Genomic DNA, 19,355 nt, shown 5'->3' on the forward strand with positions numbered 1-19,355 from the left:
TTTATGGCCTCGCTCATCCTTAAACCATAAAATCCCACCCGAGGTCAATGGACCTTTCCATGCTCCGTCCCTCGCCCGCTCCAATTCCCGGCAGTCTGTTAAAATTCTGGCCTATGGCTCTATGAGCACTTGGTGCCTCCAGGCCAATATTTATCCTGCAACAAACATCTATAAAATCAATTTATTGCTTTGAAAATGTTCATCCTCATTCGCGGCTGGGATTCTCTGAAAATTAATAGAATTTTGGCTAGAACGCCAAATTCTCCATTCACACTTGCAGTGGGACGGCCATGGACGAGATCAGAGAATCCTGCCCAAGGTCATTATCTGTTGTTCGTGGAACCTTGATTGTGCTTTCCTAAATTGCAACAGTGAGTTGGCCCTACAAGATGAAAATACAGTTCTTCAGCCCATCCTACTTGCTCTTTCCCCGTAGCTCTGCAATGTGTTTCCCATCCAGTTTGCTTTTTGAGGGGGGAGGGGGCGAGGGGGGAGTGGGTGAGGGGGGTGAGGGGGGGAGGGGGCAGAGGGGGTGGAGGGAGCGGGAACCTACTCTCAGCTCTTTGCAGTGGGTTCCTCTGCTCTGGCAGCATGGTGGCACAGTGGTTAGCATTGCTGCCTCACAGCACCAGGGATCCGGGTTTAATTCTTGGCAAAGGTCACTGTCTGTGCAGAGACTGCACGTTTTTCCCCGCGTCTGCACAGACTCTGCACGTCCTCCCAGTGTCTATGTGGGTTTCCTCCCACAGTCCGAAAGACGTGCTGGTTAGGTGCACTGGCCGTGCTAGATTCTCCCTCAGTGTCCCCGAACAGGCGCCGGAGTGTGACGACTTGGGAATTTTCACAGTAACTTCATTGCAGTGTTAATGTAAGCCTACTTGTGACACTAACCAAAATATTAAAAAAACAAATCGGCGCGCGGATCTGCAAGGCCGTTGAAGGGAGTGGGATTTAAATAAAGGATGTATAAGTGATGGATATGAGCACCTTGAGCCGGAGCTGAGCAGAGCCGCCTGACTCCTCCTCCCCGAGCCGCCTCCGACCGTTACTGACAGATGGTGCCGCGCCGGAAGTAGCCGGCCCCACTTCCGGGCAGCGGCTCGCGCGGCAGAAGTTTCTGGTGACAGCCCCGATGCGGTGGCGGAGCGGCGGGGACCAAGTGACAGTTTGTGCTGCTCAGCCCGGCACCGCCGATTGCAGACACAGGGGGCCCAGCTCCCAGTCCCCACCTCGCTGTCCAACACCCCCTCCCCCGCTTCTCCCATGTGCCCTTGTTTTGTCATCACCTTTCTAGAAGCTTCTGGATAGGGGACAGTTTAGTCCGATTGCCCCGCACCGCCCCGGTAAGGATGGAGGGCAGGGAGTGTGCGGCAGAGAGCAGCGGCTCTCCCCCCCGGAGCACCGAGAGCACGGAGAGCAGCAGGGAAGCTTGTGACCTGAAGCAGGTGAGTGTCAGCAGCTCCTGTTTTGCCTCCTCTAACTTTCTTTCTAAATTAAGGCGCAGCTCTTGTTGATCCTGAGACTCCAGCGCTGCCGCTCACCTGGATGTCACCCTCATAGCCATAGGTCCAGGCTGCCTCGCCCGCTCCCGCCCCCGCCACCCCCACAAGGAGTTGCGCCACCCCCGCGCCACCCCCGCGGAGTTCCCTCCCCAACCCCCACCCCCATGCCACCCCCGCAGAGCTTCCCCCCCCCACCCCCATGCCACCCCCGCAGTGCTCCCCTGCCCCCCCCCCACGCCCACCCCTGCGGAGTTACTCCCTGCCACCGCCGTGGAGTTCTCGCCCCCCCCCCTACCCCCTCGTGGAGTTGCCCCTCACCCTCCCGCCACCCCTGCGGAGTTCCCCCCCCCTCCCGCCACCCCTGCGGAGTTCCCCCCCCCCCTCCCGCCACCCCTGCGGAGTTCCCCCACCCTCCCGCCACCCCTGCGGAGTTCCCCCCCCCCCCCCACCCTCCCGCCACCCGTGCGGAGTTTCCCCCCCCCCCCCACCCTCCCGCCACCCCTGCGGAGTTCCCCCCCCCCCACCCTCCCGCCACCCCTGCGGAGTTCTCCCCCCCCACCCTCCCGCCACCACTGCGGAGTTCCACCCCCCACCCTCCCGCCACCCCTGCGGAGTTCCCCCCCCCACCCTCCCGCCACCCCTGCAGAGTTGCCCTCCCGCCACCCCTGCAGAGTTGCCCTCCCGCCACCCCTGCGGAGCTGCCCCCCACCCTCCCGCCACCCCTGCAGAGTTGCCCCCCCGCCACCCCTGCGGAGTTGCCCCCCCGCCCTCCCGCCACCCCTGTGGAGTTGCCCCCCACCCTCCCGCCACCCCTGCGGAGTTGCCCCCCGCCACTCCTGCGGAGTTGCCCACCACCCTCCCGCCACCCCTGCGGAGTTCTGCCCTCCCGTGGAGTTTCCCCCCCTGCAGACTCCCCCACCCCCCCCACCCCCCGAGGAGTAGTTCTCCAACTGCTGCCATATTTCCTGCGGAGTTCCCCCCCGCACTGACGCCCCCTTGGAGTTCTCTCTCCCCCCCCCCCCCCAAAAACCTCCATGCTCCCTGTGGAGTTCCACCACGCCCCCTGCAGTGTTCCCCCCACACCACTCTGCCCCCTGCAGTGTTTCTCCCCCACACCCCCATGCCGCACGCCAAGTTCCACGCCAAGTTCCACCCCACCCCCGTGCCCCCTGCGGTATTCCACCCCACCCCCATGCCCCCTGCGGTGTTCCACCCCACCTCCACTCCTCCCGCGGAGTTCCTCTCCCCACCCCCACGCCCCAGCAGAGTTCCTCCCTCCACCCCCACATCTCCTGTGGAGCTCCCCCCACGCCCACTCCCCCTGTGAAGTTCCCCCCCATGCCCACTCCCCCTGCGGAGTTCCCCCCCACGCCCACCCCCCCTGCGGAGTTCCCCCCCACGCCCACCCCCCCTGCGGAGTTCCCCCCCACCCCCCCTGCGGAGTTCCCCCCCACCCCCCCTGCGGAGTTCCCCCCCACGCCCCCCATGGAGTTACCACCCACGGAGTTACCCCCACCCCCACGCCCCCCGCGGAGTTCCCCCCACGACCCCCGCGGAGTTCCCCCCACCCCTACGCCCCCCGCGGAGTTCCCCCCACCCCCACATCCCCCATGGAGTTCCTCCCCCCATCCCCACACCCATCTGTGGAGTTCCCCCCCCATCCCCACACCCCTCCGCGGAGTTCCCCCCCCCCCCCCCACCCATCCCCACACCCCCTCGCGGTGTTCCCCCCCATCCTTGTACCCTCCCCCCCCCCATCCTTGTACCCCCCCCCCCCCCGGTGTAGTACCTCTGCAGGGAGCTGGGGCTCATGAACCTCTGGCCATGCAGTTATCAGTTCATCTTGCTTGGTTAACCCCTTTGTCATGACATAAAAAAAGTGCGGAGCTCATGGCGAAGCTCTTTTGATGTCAGGGCCATCCTTTCATGATGATGTCATGTTCTCCTCATGATCTACATGCTTCGTGGTGGGTAAATAAGCCCTGGAGAGGGCATTGGCAAGGTATAGTTCCTTACTGTGCTTGTAGGTCACACTGAGGTTGTAGTGTTGGAGCGTGCAGTATGGAGGGCCTTTTTAAGAATGGTGATGAGCTTTTGCTGATCCGTTTCAATGTTGACAGGACAGCGAGACAAAATCATGGAATTTCTGATGTGTGAAGACAAGGGCAAGAAATTTCTTCTTAAGTTGGGCATAGTGTGGTTCCGTGACAGTGAGAGCCCTTGGTACAAAAGCCATTGGTCTGTCATTCTGGATGCACACTATTCCAAGCCTTGCTGAGAGGTATTTGCTGATAAGAGTACAGGTGCTTGGATGTTGAAATATTGTAACACTGGAGGGGCTGACAGCAGATCCTTGAGTTTGCAGCATTGTGGTGCTTCTGCCAGCAGCATTCTATATCCTGGTGGAGATATTGACAATTAATTCACTCTAACACACTAACTTTGATAGACAATTTGTCATGCCGAGGAAATGCTGCAAGGTATTCTTGTCCTCAGGAGTGGACACTTGCCATATAGCCATTGTCTTATCTGGGTCTGGCTTCACACACTTGGCAATAAACAGGTGGCCCTTGTAGGGGACTTGGCTGACCCTGAATCTGCATTTAGTCAGGTTGAGTTTCAACTGTATGGTCCTGATTCTATCGAGGACCAAGCATGCAGACGCGCATCATGTTCTTGCATTGTAGTGCAGGGTGACTATGCCTTCATTGTGTATGGTTTGTCCACCACATGCAACAAGATTTACTTTGGTGGAATCGAATGCAACACAGGGCTTGATTTCCTGTAACCGCGGCTTCGACAATACATTGCATTTTGCTACGGTGTTGATTTTGACTTTAAATTTGGCACTGCTGTGAGCAATGTTTAACATTGTGAAGGTGTCACCTTTTCCCATGATAAAGTCAGCGCTTTTGCAGTAGAATGTTTTCAGGTGTTTGATGCTTCGGTTGTTTTGATTTACTTCCAGCCCACTTTCTTCATGTTCTGAACCTCGGAGGGGTAGCTGTCTGCAGTATGACTTGTGGTAGTGGCAAGTTGTTGTGGCTTTGACCTTCAACACTTGGCAAAGTGATTTCATTTGCCACAGTTATCACAACGCTTATTAAATGTGAAGCATGCATGTTTTTATGGGTGCTGGCGGCTGCAGTTCAGGCAAGGCATGTTCTGTACCAAGGAAACTTAATTTCTCTCAATTCCTGGAAGAATCAATTACTGGGGGGCATAGGTTTAAGGTGCGAGGGGCAAGGTTTAAAGGAGCTGTACGAGGCAGATTTTTTACACAAAGAGTAGTGGGTGCCTGGAACACGTTGCCGGGAGAGGTAGTGGAAGCGGATACGGTAGTGACTTTTAAGGGGCGTCTTGACAAGTACATGAATAGGATGGAAAAAGAGGGATATGGTCTCCAGAAGCGTAGGGGGTTTTAGTTAAGTCGGGCAGCATGGTCGGTGCAGGCTTGGAGGGCCGAACGGCCTGATCCTGTGCTATAATTTTCTTTGTTCTTTGTTGGTTGTCCTTGGTGCTCCTCTCAGACAGCTCATAAAGCATGCCGATACTATTGACAGATTCTAATGTTAAGTTTCATTCACGGAAAAACTGTTTGTGCACAGAACCACTGTGTATTCCACATGATGTGGTCTCTTACGAGTTCATGAAGAAAGTGCCAGAAATTTCAATATCGAGGCATATGATTATACCAATTCATCCAGCTTCTGGTTGGTAGTGTTAAAGAAAATCTGTCCATGATGATAAGTTTTATGTGCATGCATATCTGTTTAAATTTTTTTAATAGTACCTCTGGGTCCTCTTGGTCATCTTTCCCCTTTGGAAGACAAAGGATTCAGATCTTTTGACAGCCTTTGGACCCACTAGTTTCAACAGCGTGTATGATTGTACTTTGATTTATTGGAGAGACATTCCTTTTCAAACTTTTTCCAGTTGTTTGTGATCTCATCAAAGATGCACTGGTTGATGTGCCAAAATTCTTGTGCCATCTTGGCCAGCTCCTTTCACCATGTAAAGCTGCTAGGTTGTATAGGAATGATGACAAAGGACTACTGTAGGATCTCCAACAGCTCTTACATACCAGGCCTGTAGCCATATTGGAGAGAATCCCCATGCTACCGACATGTTATTTTCTATGTACAGGTCATAGCAATATATACAAAAATACACATTCTGCATCCAGCATCTGCAGTATTTTACTTTTATGTCAGTGTTATGTTTAAATCTGATTTTCAAACTTTAATGATCATGAACAATATCTATTCAATCAATTGGAGCAGAAAATTAAAATGCTCATAAATTGATTCCATGAAGAAGTAAAATAACTTTTATTTCCATAGTACCTTGCATGACCTCAAGCTGTACTAAAGTGCTTCACAGCCAATTAATTACTTTGAAGTGTAGTGGCTGTTATAATGTAAGGAAAACGGGATAAATGTTGGCCAAGCCACCAGGAGAACTCTCCTCTTTGAATAGTGCAATGGAGAGTTTTAAGTCCACATGAGGGCAGATAGGACCTCAGTTTAGTGCCCCTCTCAATATTACATTGAAGTGCCAACCAGGATTATGTGCTCAGGTCTTGCAATTTAGCCCATGCTTTGTGATCAGGATACTATCGGGAAGAATGTCATAATTGTAGAATAGTAATCATAAAGCTATTGTATAATTGTGATTAAGAGTGATTAAGATTAAGGGTGGCACGGTAGCACAGTGGTTAGCACTGCTGCTTCACAGCTCCAGGGTCCCGGGTTCGATTCCCGGCTCGGGTCACTGTCTGTGTGGAGTTTGCACATTCTCCTCGTGTCTGCGTGGGTTTCCTCCGGGTGCTCCGGTTTCCTCCCACAGTCCAAAGATGTGCGGGTTAGGTTGATTGGCCAGGTTAAAAATTGCCCCTTAGAGTCCTGAGATGCGTAGGTTAGAGGGATTAGCGGGTAAAATATGTGGGGGTAGGGCCGGGGTGGGATTGTGGTCGGTGCAGACTCGATGGGCCGAATGGCCTCCTTCTGCACTGTAGGGATTCTATGATTCTATTCTATGATTGTGTGGGATATAGTTTTATCAATTTATTTCAAATAGTTTTCCTAGTGAAAGAGTAACAAAGCTGCTCATCAATTGTTACTGCTGTTTTGTGTTCATTTGATTAAATGCTTCATTTTAAAATAGGAAAGCATTTTTGGAGGTAATGAGGTGAAAAGCACAGCAGTGGTAAAATACTCCGCTGCCCCACCTCCTGCAGCTTATGCACGACTTCAAGAGAAAACAGACCTTAAATTGCCACCTGCAAATTGGTTACGTGGGATTAGTCAGCTTGGGCAAATGGGTGCAACGTCTCTTGGGACCAGCAAAAAGAGCAAGCCATTTTCCAGGTGAGTTATTTATATAAATGTTAAGAAGTGCAGGTTTACTTGTGGTGTGAATGCTCATTTGTATTTTATTGATGTACATCCTTTCTGCGATTTATAAAGTAATTGGATTGACATTTTCCTGATGGGTTTAATCCATACAAACATTCACAAAGCAATGAAATTTGTTTTTTTATGAGCAGAATGATCTCAGCACACAGATAATATTCTTGGGTCACTGATATTTCAATGTAAAACAATTTCAAGTAAAGTTTTTCTGCAACAAGTCAGCTGGCAATCTGTATGCATAACCACAAATTTTATTTATATAGAGCAATGAAACATTGGAAGGTGCTTCACTGGAGCATTGTAACAGACAATATGACAGAGTTACATAAGAAGTCGTATACACACTTTGGTCAAAGAGGATTTAAGGAGCATCTTAAAGGTGGAAACTGAGATAAAGAATGGAGAATTGTATGGAAGGTTAAAGCCTAGGCAACGGGAGGCACGGCCACCAGTGGTGGAGTTATTAAAATCTGGTCTACTCAAGGGGTCACATTTAGAGGAACGCAGATATCTCAGGATTGTGGGGGCTGGAAAAGATTAGAGGTAGGGAAGGGTGAGCCCATGATGGATTTGAAAACAAGGATGAGAATTTTAAAATCCAGACATTGCTTGACAGGGTGTCAGTGGAAGTGAATGAGACTTGTGCAAGCTAAGAGATGGTCAGTGTTTGTATTACTTCAATCAATCTTGTTCTTTCAACATTCCACTACTACAATGTTCTGTTCTCACTGCATTGACACATGCAGTCAGTATCAGCATTCACAACTGAGCCCAATTTTGTTATTTCCCAATGCATATATGTGATTTTATCGGGAGCAGTGGATCGCTGACAGATGGGAAAAATGATGGTTTGTTCATCCACATCACTCCATCTAATTGAAGGGAGTAATGAATTTAGATTGATATTTTAAAATAATTACTTGGTGTACCATTTGGAAGTGTTACTCAATGTATAATGTATTTATTTGAAGACTTCCTTAGTTCAAAACTTTTGATTTGATTTTTTATTGTCACGTATTAGTATACAGTGAAAAGTATTGTTTCTTGCGCAATATATAGACAAGGCATACCATACATAGGAAAGGAAAGAGTGGAGAATGTAGTGTTACAGTCATAGCTAGGGTGGAGAGAAAGATCAACTTAATGCGAGGTAGGTCCATTCAAAAGTCTGATGTCAGCAGGGAAGAAGCTGTGCATGTATTTGCTTCCTAAGGCTCTCCCTAGCTGTATCTACTAAGTTTTCTAACTATTGGCAATCCATTTACTGCAAAATGTTCCCTCCTTACCACACTGCACATGTGCTCCTTTTGAGATACGAATTGTTGAATGATTTATGATCAGTTGCTGCAGGTATGGCTATTTAAAATGTAGTCATGATGTGGAGATGCCGTCGTTGGACTGGGGTGAACACAGTAAGAAGTCTCACAACACCAGGTTACATTTCCACTCCATCTGACGAAGGAGCAGCGCTCCGAAAGCTTATGGTATTTGCTACCAAATAAACCTGTTGGACTTTAACCTGGTGTTGTGAGACTTCTTACTATTTAAAATGTACCATTGTTTTGATTTCTGTGAACAAAATGTAAAAATGTCTTTGAGAGGAGTTCTTGCAAATATAATGTTGGAGATATACTTTATGAAAAGAGTACAACGTTTCATCAGAATTATTCCTGTTTGATATAATTAGTTCGAGGATTTAGCATTTTTTGATTTATTAAGATTTTAAACTGAATTTATTTTTCCTTAAGCTTTGGAATGGCATATGACTTCATTGACTGCATTGGGAATGATGTTGACGTTGTTTCTGATTCTGAGGTACTGCATTCATATTGATACACATTTAATGACTTATTTGTGTAAAGCCACAGCTTGTCTAACCAGTTTCCCAATTTTGAAAATTCTCCAAAACTTGAGAATCCCTCCATCAATACTCTATTTAAATATAGTTTGATGCAATTCTGACTTAATTGATATCCATGATGTGGAGATGCCGACGTTGGACTGGGGTAAACACAGTAAGAAGTTTAACAGCACCAGGCTAAAGTCCAACAGGTTTATTTGGTAGCAAAAGCCACACAAGCTTTCGGAGCCTTAAGCCCCTTCCTCAGGTGAGTGGGAATTCTGTTCACAAACAGGGCATATAAAGACACAAACATTGTTTGTATCTTAAAGACTTGATTAGCTGTAAGTATTCACATTCCAACCATTATTCATGTAAATTGAGTTTGTGTCTTTATATGCCCTGTTTGTGAACAGAATTCCCACTCGCCATTCATTTAAGTGTCCATTTAAATGACAATTGTGCTATTGGTGCATAATGATGTTGATTTGCACTAATGTCACAGTTATAGTCTAGATGTAGTATGAATCCTAATACTACAGGCACAACATACTTTATTATGGTGCTGAAATCACTTTGCACCAATGCTAAACTTGTATGCCCTTAATAACACTGCTTCAAGCCAACGTGCTGTCTAGATATTTTGCAGATACTTTGAAAAAAAATTGTAATTTTATTCCCCCAATGTCTTTCCTCGTAAAATATGGCTATTCATGCTTGTTTACAACTAAATGGACACTGCAGCACCTCTGTTGTCTTTCCCCAGTAGCTGTTCCATGTGTGAACTCTGACAATGTGTGCTAATGTACTTTGCACCTGAGTAATCTTTGTTTGATGTTTTCACAAGCACGCTTTTCAGTAAAGGGTAATGGTCAGGTGTGAGGAATTTTAGCGATTCTATATTCCCATTTCTACAATGCTAATCACCAACCATGATGTATCAAAACTGTGTGGATTATCCCACACTGCCTTGCATTTATTATCTATAGATATCTACTTCAGGAAACCTTATGAAAAGAGGTTGTGAAACAAATGTAGTGACCGTTGATACTTCTCTTGGAATTGCTGCTAACTGGTGATGAGTAACTGCTTGACAAGCTGTGCTTTACTAGAGGCTTGATGTATTTGCATGATGATATTTCTGTGTTGTAACTATTGGGCGGAATTTTCCCCAAAAAATTCTAAGTGTCGAATTCGTGTGAAAACTGGAGTAATTCACACTTTTTTTCAATGGGAGTTCAGAGAAAAATCTCCCACACTCTGCATTGCAGAGACCACCAGCGTGAATGACAGTGGGACATATAGATGAATAAAGACAGAAAGGAAGAACTGAGGTTTATGAAAAAGGCATACAATAAGTATATGGGCAGCAGAGGAAGAGGAATGCATGATTGCATGTAAAAAGATAGAGAAATAAAAAAAAGTTTAAGACACAGAGAAATTGTGAAATTAGATTATCAAGGAGCATAAAACAAAATAGTAAAATATTTTAGTAAAATTTTAGTAAGATATTTTACTGGGACATCAATGAAAAAGGAAGGTGGCAATGGGAATAGGGCCATTAAGGGGTAGACAGGATAATCCCATGGGCAGAATAGCAGAAATATTAAATAATCTTCTTTCAGCATGTGTACCAGGGTGAAAGAACAGGTAAACTTACACTAAATGATGAGTTAAGTAATGATATAAGTGCATTTAAAATTTTTTAAAAGGAAGATTTTTGAATGAATTCAGAGGAATATAAACTCCAGTGTGGATGGATTGTGTCCATGTATTTTAAAATAATTAGTATTCATTTATTAAGTCATTAGAAAAGCTTGCAGTGCTAGCGGATAGTTGATCTCTGTTATTGAGGAAGGGGGAACAGAACATACCTATGCAATTATAGACCAGTCAGCCTAACATCAGTGGCAGGAAAATTAATGAAAGCCTTGCTAAAGGGGAAAATAGAAGAACATCTAGATATGAGAAATACAATAATGAATAGTCAGCCTGGATTTCAAAAGGGAAAGGATCGCTTGACCAACCATATTGAATTTTTTGAGAAAATTACTGGATAGTGGGACAATTTAGTTATAATATATCTGATTTTTAAAAGGCCTTTGATAAGGTACTTCATAATAGACTAATGAATAAGATAAAATAATGTGGAGTAAGCAGACGTGGCAAAATGGATTGCTAGCTGGCTTCAAAACACAAAGCAGAGTGTGGAAATAAAGGATAGTTATTTACAGTGACATAATATGGGAAGAGGTGTTCCACAAGTATCAGAGCTAGGACCATTGCTGTTCGTGATTTACATTAATGAATTGGACTTCAGAATCAAAACCACAATTTCTATATTTGCTGATGATAAATTGCAGGGTTAGTCAATACTAAGGAGGACTGTGAACTACAGGAATGCATTAGTGAACTTGCAGAATGGGCAACTAATTGGCAAATGAAGTTCAACACAGATAAATGTACAGTTGGACATTTCATAGATAGAATATGGAGGTCACTTATTACTTGGAAATGGACCATTTTGGGAACAGTGATCACAATTCTATAAGTTATAAAAATACTTGTGGAAAAGGATAAGAGGTAGTCCCACAGTGAAAGTGCTAAATGGGGGGAAAGGCTAACTATAACAATACTAGGCAGGAGCTGGGGAATGTAGATTGGGGGCGGCTGTTTGAGGGTAAATCCACATCCAACATATGGGAGTCTTTTAAAAGTCAGTTGTTAACAATTCAGGACAAGTATGTCCCTGCAAAAATGAAGGATAAAGATGACAAGATTCGGGAACCCTGGATGACAAGAGAGATTGTGAGCTTAGTGAAAAAGAAGAAGGAGGCGTACATAAATTTCAGGAAATTGCAATTGAAAACAGATAAGGCTCTCGGAGTACAAAGAGAGCAGGAAAGAAAAACAGGGACTGGGGGGCGGGGGCGCGAAAAGAGGCCATGAAATGTCCTTGGCAGGCAGAATTAAGGAGAATCCCAAGACCTTTTATGCATATATAAGGAGGAAGAGGGTGGCTAAGGAAAGGGTGAGTCCACTCCTGGACAGTGGAGAGAATGTGTGTGTGGAGCCAGCTGAGGTGGGTGCGGCCTGTAATGAGTACTTTGCATCAGTATTCAAAAAGGAGAAGGATGTGGTGCATGGTGAGTGTAGAAAGGAGGATGCTGACATTCTAGGACATGTTGAGATAAAAAGGGAGGAGGTATTGGAGGTTTTGAAAAACATTAAGATGGACAAGCCCCCAGGGCCAGACAGGGTCTATTCCAGAATACTGAAGGGGCGAGGGAAGAAATTGCCGAGGCCTTGGCCAAAATCTTTGTATCCTCTTTAGCCATGGGCGAGGTACCAGAGGATTGGAGAGTAGGTAACATTGTTCCCCTATTCTTCTTCTTTTCTCAAGAGCAGAAGGGACAATCCGGGAAACTACAGACCTGTGAGCCCCTCATCAACAGTGGGGAAATAATTGGAGAAGATTCTTAGGGACAGGATGTACTCACATCTGGAAGAGAATAGGCATATTAGCGATAGGCAACATGGTTTTGTGAAGGGGAGGTCGTGTCACACAAAATTGGTTTACTTCTTTGAGGAAATGACAAGAAAAGTTGGACAGGACAGTGGATGGTGTACACATGGACTTTATAGTAAAGCCTTTGATAAGGTTCCTCATGGCAGGCCGATACAGAAGATGAAGTCATATGGGATCCAAGGTGAGCTGGTAAGATGGATACAAAACTGGCTTGGGCATAGAAAGCAGAGTAGCAGTGGAAGGGTACTTTTCTAACTGGAGATCTGTGACAAGCATCCACAAGGATCAGTGCTGGGGCCTCTGCTGTTTGTAATATATATAAATGATTTGGAGGAAAATGTAGGCGATCTGATTAGTAAATTTGCAGATGATACAAAAATTTGTCCAGAGGATTGTCAGAGGATACAGCAGGATATAAATCAGCTGGAGACCTGGGGGTCAAAGGTGGCAGATGGAATTTAATCTGCACAAATGTGAGGTGAGGTCTACTGCAGATGGAAAGTATGCAGTAAATGGTAAAGCCTTTAGAAATATTGGCAAACAGAGGGATGTAGGCATGTAGATCCACAGTTCCCTGAAGGTGGCAACTCAGGTGGACAAGGTGGCTAAGAAGGCGTATGGCATGCTGGTCTTCCATCGGTTGGGGCGTTGAGTATAGCAATTGGAAAATCATGTTGCAGCTGTACAAGACTTTGGTTAGGCTGCATTTGGAGTATTGTGTACAATTTTGATCGCCACACTACCGGAAGGATGTTGATGCATTGCAAAGGGTGCAGAAGAGATTTACCAGGATGTTGCCTGATTTGGAGGATATGGACCATGAAAGGTTGAACAAACTTGGATTGTTTTCATTGGAGGATGAGGGGGAACCTGATAGAGGTTTACAAGATTATGACAGGCTTAGATAGAGTGGATAGTCAGACTCTCTTTCCCAGGGTCAAAGAGTCAATTACTCGGGGGCACAGGTTGAAAATGAGAGGGGGAAAGTTTAAAAGAGACATATGGGGCAAGTTTTTCTCGCAGGAGGTGGTGAATGCCTGGAACCTGCTGCTGGAGGAGATGGTGGAAGAAGATTCTACAGCAATGTTCAAAGCCTTCTTTGTAGATACATGAATAGGCAGAGAATATAGACCACATAGAGGCAAGAAAATATTAGATTAGAGAGACATCAGTGTTGGCACAGATATGGTGGGGCGAAGGGCCTGTTCCTGTGCTGTTAGGTTCTTTGTTCTTAATATTGTGATTTGCAGCCTGATAAAACATTTCTAAAACCACCATGTTCAATTTATTTTGTATAATGTTTAAAGTTGGCAAATTATTTCATAAATTAGATCAGTGATGTGTCAACAGCTTTATCTTTTGGATAGATTAATTAAATGTACTCACTATTTTATTTTATGGTGACAATGAATTGTAATGATATACATTTTGTTAAAATTAGAATATAAAGAAGTTGCTGAAGATACCATATAGCAAATCACATGTCAGCATGGGTGTTCATCGTGTTGGAAGGACCCTCCTACTTGATGAATTGGATATTCAGGAACTCTTTATGACCTCATCCCAAGTAAGTGAAAGCTAACATTGTTTGCACTATGAATTTGCTTTCCTATAAGACCATATATTGGTGCCATATTGAGAGAGTTCTTAACTTAATGGGTGAACAAAGGGGAAAAAAAACTATGGTTGTTGACTATGGCTTATCTGCTGAATTTGGCAGTAATTGGACATCTCATTTATTTGCATTTTCAATTAAGTCACAAAATACTTTTGTGACATTGATGCTGATTTGGTCGAAACATTTCAGGAAGCACTTTTTACACTTAGATTTTCTAACCTTTGCACACACACATTTGAATCACTTTGTAGCTTTCCTTCTTATACAACTCAGTAACTGGTTGCACAAATCAGTACAAAGATGGCCTGGATTGTTTTTTATTCCCTCCTCCATTTCCAACTTTCTTGCTTTGTTAAAGTACTCTGATTTTAATTGATGATTTTTCTAAATGGACCAAGAGTGATTCATCTAAGCAGTTGAGTGTCCTAAAACTTACTGACATAACTTATTCAGTATGGACCTTCCAGGTTAACACAAAGGAAGCAAATTTGGTGACCCATTTGTCCTGTTATTGACTACTTTAATTATGTATCAGTTGGATTAAAAACTAGCTTTACTTAATGCTTATCTAATGTTTAATGCATTGCTTCATTGAACTGTTTAAGTTGGGCTCCCGCAGTGCACATGGAAGCCCAATTTAAATTTTGTAATTGCTGTACAGTTGCGCAGGAGTCAGGAAACCTGGCAGTTAAAAGGAGGTGGGAACTGCTGTCTGTTCAAGGTAAATGTCTTTTACAGCTCTCATCATGAGTCTGAAAGTTAAGGAATGTTTGCCCTGACCTCTGAAGTTTTTTGGCCTTCCTCTACGGATTGTGGCCTCCCCATATTCCCATCTACCATTATTCTGGTCTTGCTCCTCCATGCTGCAATCCCCAACTGCATCTCCAGACTCAATTGCCCCTCTCTCAAATCCCTACCTACTGCCATTTGTCTTCCTGCCTGACAACTAGCTAGGTTATCAAATTGGCTGCCAGGATGGAACAAAATTTAAAACGTTCAAGTTCTGCCATTAAACTCAGCAGGATCTCTGAATTCCCGGCATATCAGTTTCTTTTGCCGTTTGACCTTCCCTGCATCCTTAACTGCCCTGTAAGTATTGTTATATGTCATTTGCTTGATATACCTATGGACTGGAGATTGATCGATTAGCAAATGTTTCTGTAGTTGTTGAGTAGGATCTGTGGGAGGAGTGTGTATGGCTGGAACAAAGGCATTGTTAAGTAACAAGTGCAGTGCATGTGAAGCAGAAACGTTTACTTTAACATGCAGGTATTTAGCTTCAGTTCTGTACCTCCAGACAAAGTGTGCAGTTCTAATGGCCCCAATATTGATCAAGGTGCAATTACGAAGGAGGTGTTATGGTTGGGAACCTGGAACATGAGCTGTACTCGAATTCGCCCAACTCAACGTTGATGTGCTTTTTGTTTTGGGACCTTCTGATCCAGGCTGTCGCAGAAATCCAAATACATTACATCTATCCTGCTTGTTACCACTTCAAAGAATACATGAAGCCATGCTGTCTCTGCTTGATTTTATTTATTCCTAAATGCTCTGCTGTTACATGCTTTATAATTGACTGTCACATTTTCCCGATGGCAGATGTTAAGCTATCTGGCATATAGTTAACTGTTTTTTTGTCTCCCTTTTTGAATAAAGGTGTTACATTGGCAGTTTTCCAATATTCTGGGCCTGTTCCAGAATTTAAGGATTTTTGGAAGATTACACCAGTGCATTCACTATCTCTGTAGCTACTTCCTTTAATATCCTAGTGGATGAGAGATGGTAGAAGTATGTAGTCTGGTTGGGTAATGGGTTAGTCGGATGGTCAGAAAGGTTAGTCAGGTAGTTGCTGTTTGTGGGGGAGGGGCGGGGGGCAGTTGAGTCAAATCTGGGGGTTCATCTGCTGGTCAGGGTCGTATGGACAGATGATGAGGAGGGATGGTCAGGTTGGGAGGTGGTCAGGAGGGCTAGTTAGGTCAAGTGTGGTCTGGTTATGGTGGGGATAATGGGAGATGTTAGTCGAGTTGGATCTGGTTTGAGAAGTGGTTGGGAAGAGTGATTGGGGAAACAGCTATGTCATTACTCAGGTTGTAGGCTAGGTTTTAATCTGTCTAACATTTCCTAGTTAAGTATTCAGGTTAGCACCGTGGAACTTTCTCAAGTCTCCGATTTTAACTCGAGTCGGAGACATTCACAGAGGGTCCTGGGGTGCAAGGGAATTTCCCATTGGAAGTTGAAATTTCCTGGACAATTCCCACTTAGTACTTAGTGGCAGGGCTTCTGCAGGTTCCCAATGCATAACTTCAGTCATAAGTCTGATCTCTGACGATCAGAGACTAGACAACATGCTCTCTTAAGTTTTTAATAAACCAGGGTCAAATTTTGCTTGTACAGTTAATTGTTCTAAATACAATTTTTTGTTTATGAATAAACCTTTTTCCTTTTAGACAGGAGACTGGAATTGGTTAAAGGAATTATACCAAAGACTTGTGGATCCAAAATGGCAAAGAAAAAAGAAGAGCAGAGAGCAGTTTTACCAGAAAGCGATTCTTTCCAAATTTCTATACTACAGGTGAGTATACATTTTTAATTTAAGATCCATCAGTAATTGAGTTGACAACTTGGACACTATCAATCCTGTTGTATGACATAAATCAAGTTAATGTATATGTTTATACTTGACAAATTTTCACAAACTATTTCATGATGTTTTTCAATATTGTACAGAAATTGGATTTGCGAGAATGAATATAATCTGGTCTGGGGATTCTATTTTCCAGTTGAAAATGATTTATTCCAAGAAAAGTTTGATTACGCTGTCCCTTTTAGGGCTAATGATTGGTTGATTGGTCAAGTCCAACATTACTTCTGCTACCATTTCTGTGTGTGCCTGTGTCATAATATTAATGATATGCTTATGACCACAAAACAGAAAAGGCTTCAGAGCATTTTGAATTTTCCACAGAACTCTGCATTGGTTTGGAAGGACCAGAATGGACCAGTTTCAAACCAACAAATATAAATTAATACTTACATTTATATGGTGCCTATCATGACCACAAAAGCATCCCAAGCCAATTAAGTTCTTCCGAAGTGTAGTCTCTTTAAAAAATTGCAGCTGCCAATTTCCATAAGCAAACTCCAACAAATAGAAATGTAAAATAATTTGTTTTTGTGATGTGGACTGAGGGATAATTATTGACCAAGTCATAAGGGATAATTCTCCTGCCCCTCTTCAAAATAGTGGCATGAAAGCTTTTCCATCCACTTGAGGGGGAAGGCAGGGCCTTGGTTTAGCATTTCTTTCAAAAGACAGCTTCTCATCCAGTATTCCCTCAATACCACACCTTAATTTTTATGCTCAAATCCGGGAATGATGCTTGAATGTAGAACTCTCCTGAAAAGGTGAGAGTGCTACCAACTGAACCACAACTGATCCTCTATGTGTCGTCTCATTATACCCAAATCAATTCCCTTATCTTTTTGTATTGGTACGTTTCAGTACCTAAATTCCAATCAAAAAAGCCAATTCAAGTTAAGTCCTATCATGGTCCCCTCGTGAGGGACAAACCTGATCCAAGCTAACAAAACATTGCATCCCATCTTCAGCTCGATCGAGCAAGTTCCAAGCTGACAGGATGAGGCATTGCACCCCATCCCGGGCTTGATCCGATGCTTCATCGTAGCCAAAAGGCTGGGATGGCTTTGAAAAATTGCATTAGGAAAAGCCTTAGTTTAACCGTTGGCTACCCTGATTCTTTACTCTACCCTAATCAAGGCAAACCACAATTGCAGGCACCAGCACACCCCAGTGCAATGGGCTAGCCTCATCCCCTCGCAGGTTTCACACCTGCCAGGTAACCTCCTATCTTGTTGGCACCGCGTAACCATTATTGCATTTTATCACTGAAGCTAAAGTCAATTGAATGAGAATCCCAGTAATTCATTGGTAAAACCCTAGACCGTTCAAAGGGGTGCTGTTGTAATTCAGAACAAAAATTCTGCAGCATGGAAAAACACAAATCCAGCTCTTAAGCTGAAGTAATTTTGTTCAGAATTTATAGAAGTTGCTGCCAAAATGTGAAGAGCATGGCTTTTCTAATTATATATTAGTCTTGTTTTGTAGTTGCTGATTGAGTGACTGGAGAAGGTAGCCTATGTACACAACTCAGAACTATCTTGATTGATTTAGTTAAAAGTTTGAAACAGAACTTTTATTTATTCTTTTAATTCCATTACAAACTGTGCTACAATACTTAAGATGTAGATGATTTCACATGCACCGTTTGTAGCAAAATTACAATCGTTTATATTTGGCACTGAATTTATATTAGGAAAGTTATATTAAGATGTTCTATTCTTTTCAATCAAAATCACATTTTTGACCTTCAAATAGCAGAAATATTTTGCAATTTGTTACAGTATTTATTCTTCATTTTTCTTTTAAGTTTCACCAGGTATTAGATTTTTCTAGTTACAAACATGGTATTGATCTTTTTCTTCTACTTTTAGCATCAATGGAGATTGTGGAGCAGAACCAGTTCCAACTCCTATAGCACAACCTGGTGACACTCAGCCCCAGGAAAACCCAATAGCAGTAGAGGAATCCTCCTGGCCTGCGCCTCTGAGAACGCCTACTTCTGTCCCTGACGATGGAAACCCTCAGGAACAGGTAAATGATGTAACCTGTGAGAAATTTACATATCTCATAGCTTCTAAAAATGAAGTTAAATTTTAAAACTCTTTTAAGTGTTAATTACATATTTACTCGTCCAGTGCAAACTGTTCTGCCACCGATGATATTTATTCTCATAGTTTGGAATGACACCTAGTGGCTTTCTGTAGCATTTGGTTTGGAAATATAGTCAACACTAGGCAAATATTTGATTAAAAACCTGTCATATCTGTTCTCAATGTAGAATTATTGAATCAAGCATAAATTGCTTGCCAGTTTTCATCTCATTACTTTTTTTAATGTTTTGAGTATATAAGTTCACAGACAACTTTTAAATCCAACTAACACATTTTAGAAATCTGATCACTTTTGTGCTAAATAAATGTATTTCTTTGGATGGAGCTGAAAGTTGTATATTTGAAATGCAAAAAGTTGAACATTTGTTGAACATCTCTTGATATAGAGAGAAAGGATTTTTTAACAAATCATGATCCAAGCATAATTTCGTGGGAAATTAGTACATTTGTTGGGATACAAGTCCACAACCATAGATTAAATGTGCAGATTCATTCGTGCTTTTTTCCCCGAATTGTTGTTACATTAAAAGTCCTCCCTTCGCATAATATACTAACGAAGGAGGATTTTTTTCAAAGAAGCTCAATGCTCTGATATCTGCTATAGTTCTGAGAAAAGTAAATTATTACACTTTGTTAATCCATTACAGTGGAGTCTTCCAAGATCAGTTTCAATGATTTTAAATGGAATTTTATGTAGTTT

The 19,355-nt window shown here is 43.8% G+C and overlaps 1 protein-coding gene across 2 annotated transcripts in view; it reads left to right on the forward strand.

Moving 5' to 3' along the window:
* Positions 1–1,097: 1,097 nt before the first annotated feature.
* The window catches only part of edrf1 (erythroid differentiation regulatory factor 1), a 73,229-nt gene continuing 54,971 nt past the window's right edge, over positions 1,098–19,355 (forward strand). The window contains exons 1-6 of one of the 2 annotated variants that reach the window (XM_078223407.1): positions 1,098–1,445; positions 6,669–6,871; positions 8,665–8,731; positions 13,727–13,852; positions 16,351–16,475; positions 18,416–18,575. In XM_078223407.1, coding sequence (XP_078079533.1) covers positions 1,350–1,445; positions 6,669–6,871; positions 8,665–8,731; positions 13,727–13,852; positions 16,351–16,475; positions 18,416–18,575 — 777 coding nt within the window. In that variant the 5' untranslated portion in view covers positions 1,098–1,349. The remainder of the gene's footprint in view (positions 1,446–6,668; positions 6,872–8,664; positions 8,732–13,726; positions 13,853–16,350; positions 16,476–18,415; positions 18,576–19,355) is intronic. The other variant, XM_078223408.1, reaches the window with a different exon arrangement.

Source organism: Mustelus asterias, chromosome 11 (assembly GCF_964213995.1).
Source record: "Mustelus asterias chromosome 11, sMusAst1.hap1.1, whole genome shotgun sequence".
Lineage (NCBI taxonomy): Eukaryota > Metazoa > Chordata > Chondrichthyes > Carcharhiniformes > Triakidae > Mustelus > Mustelus asterias.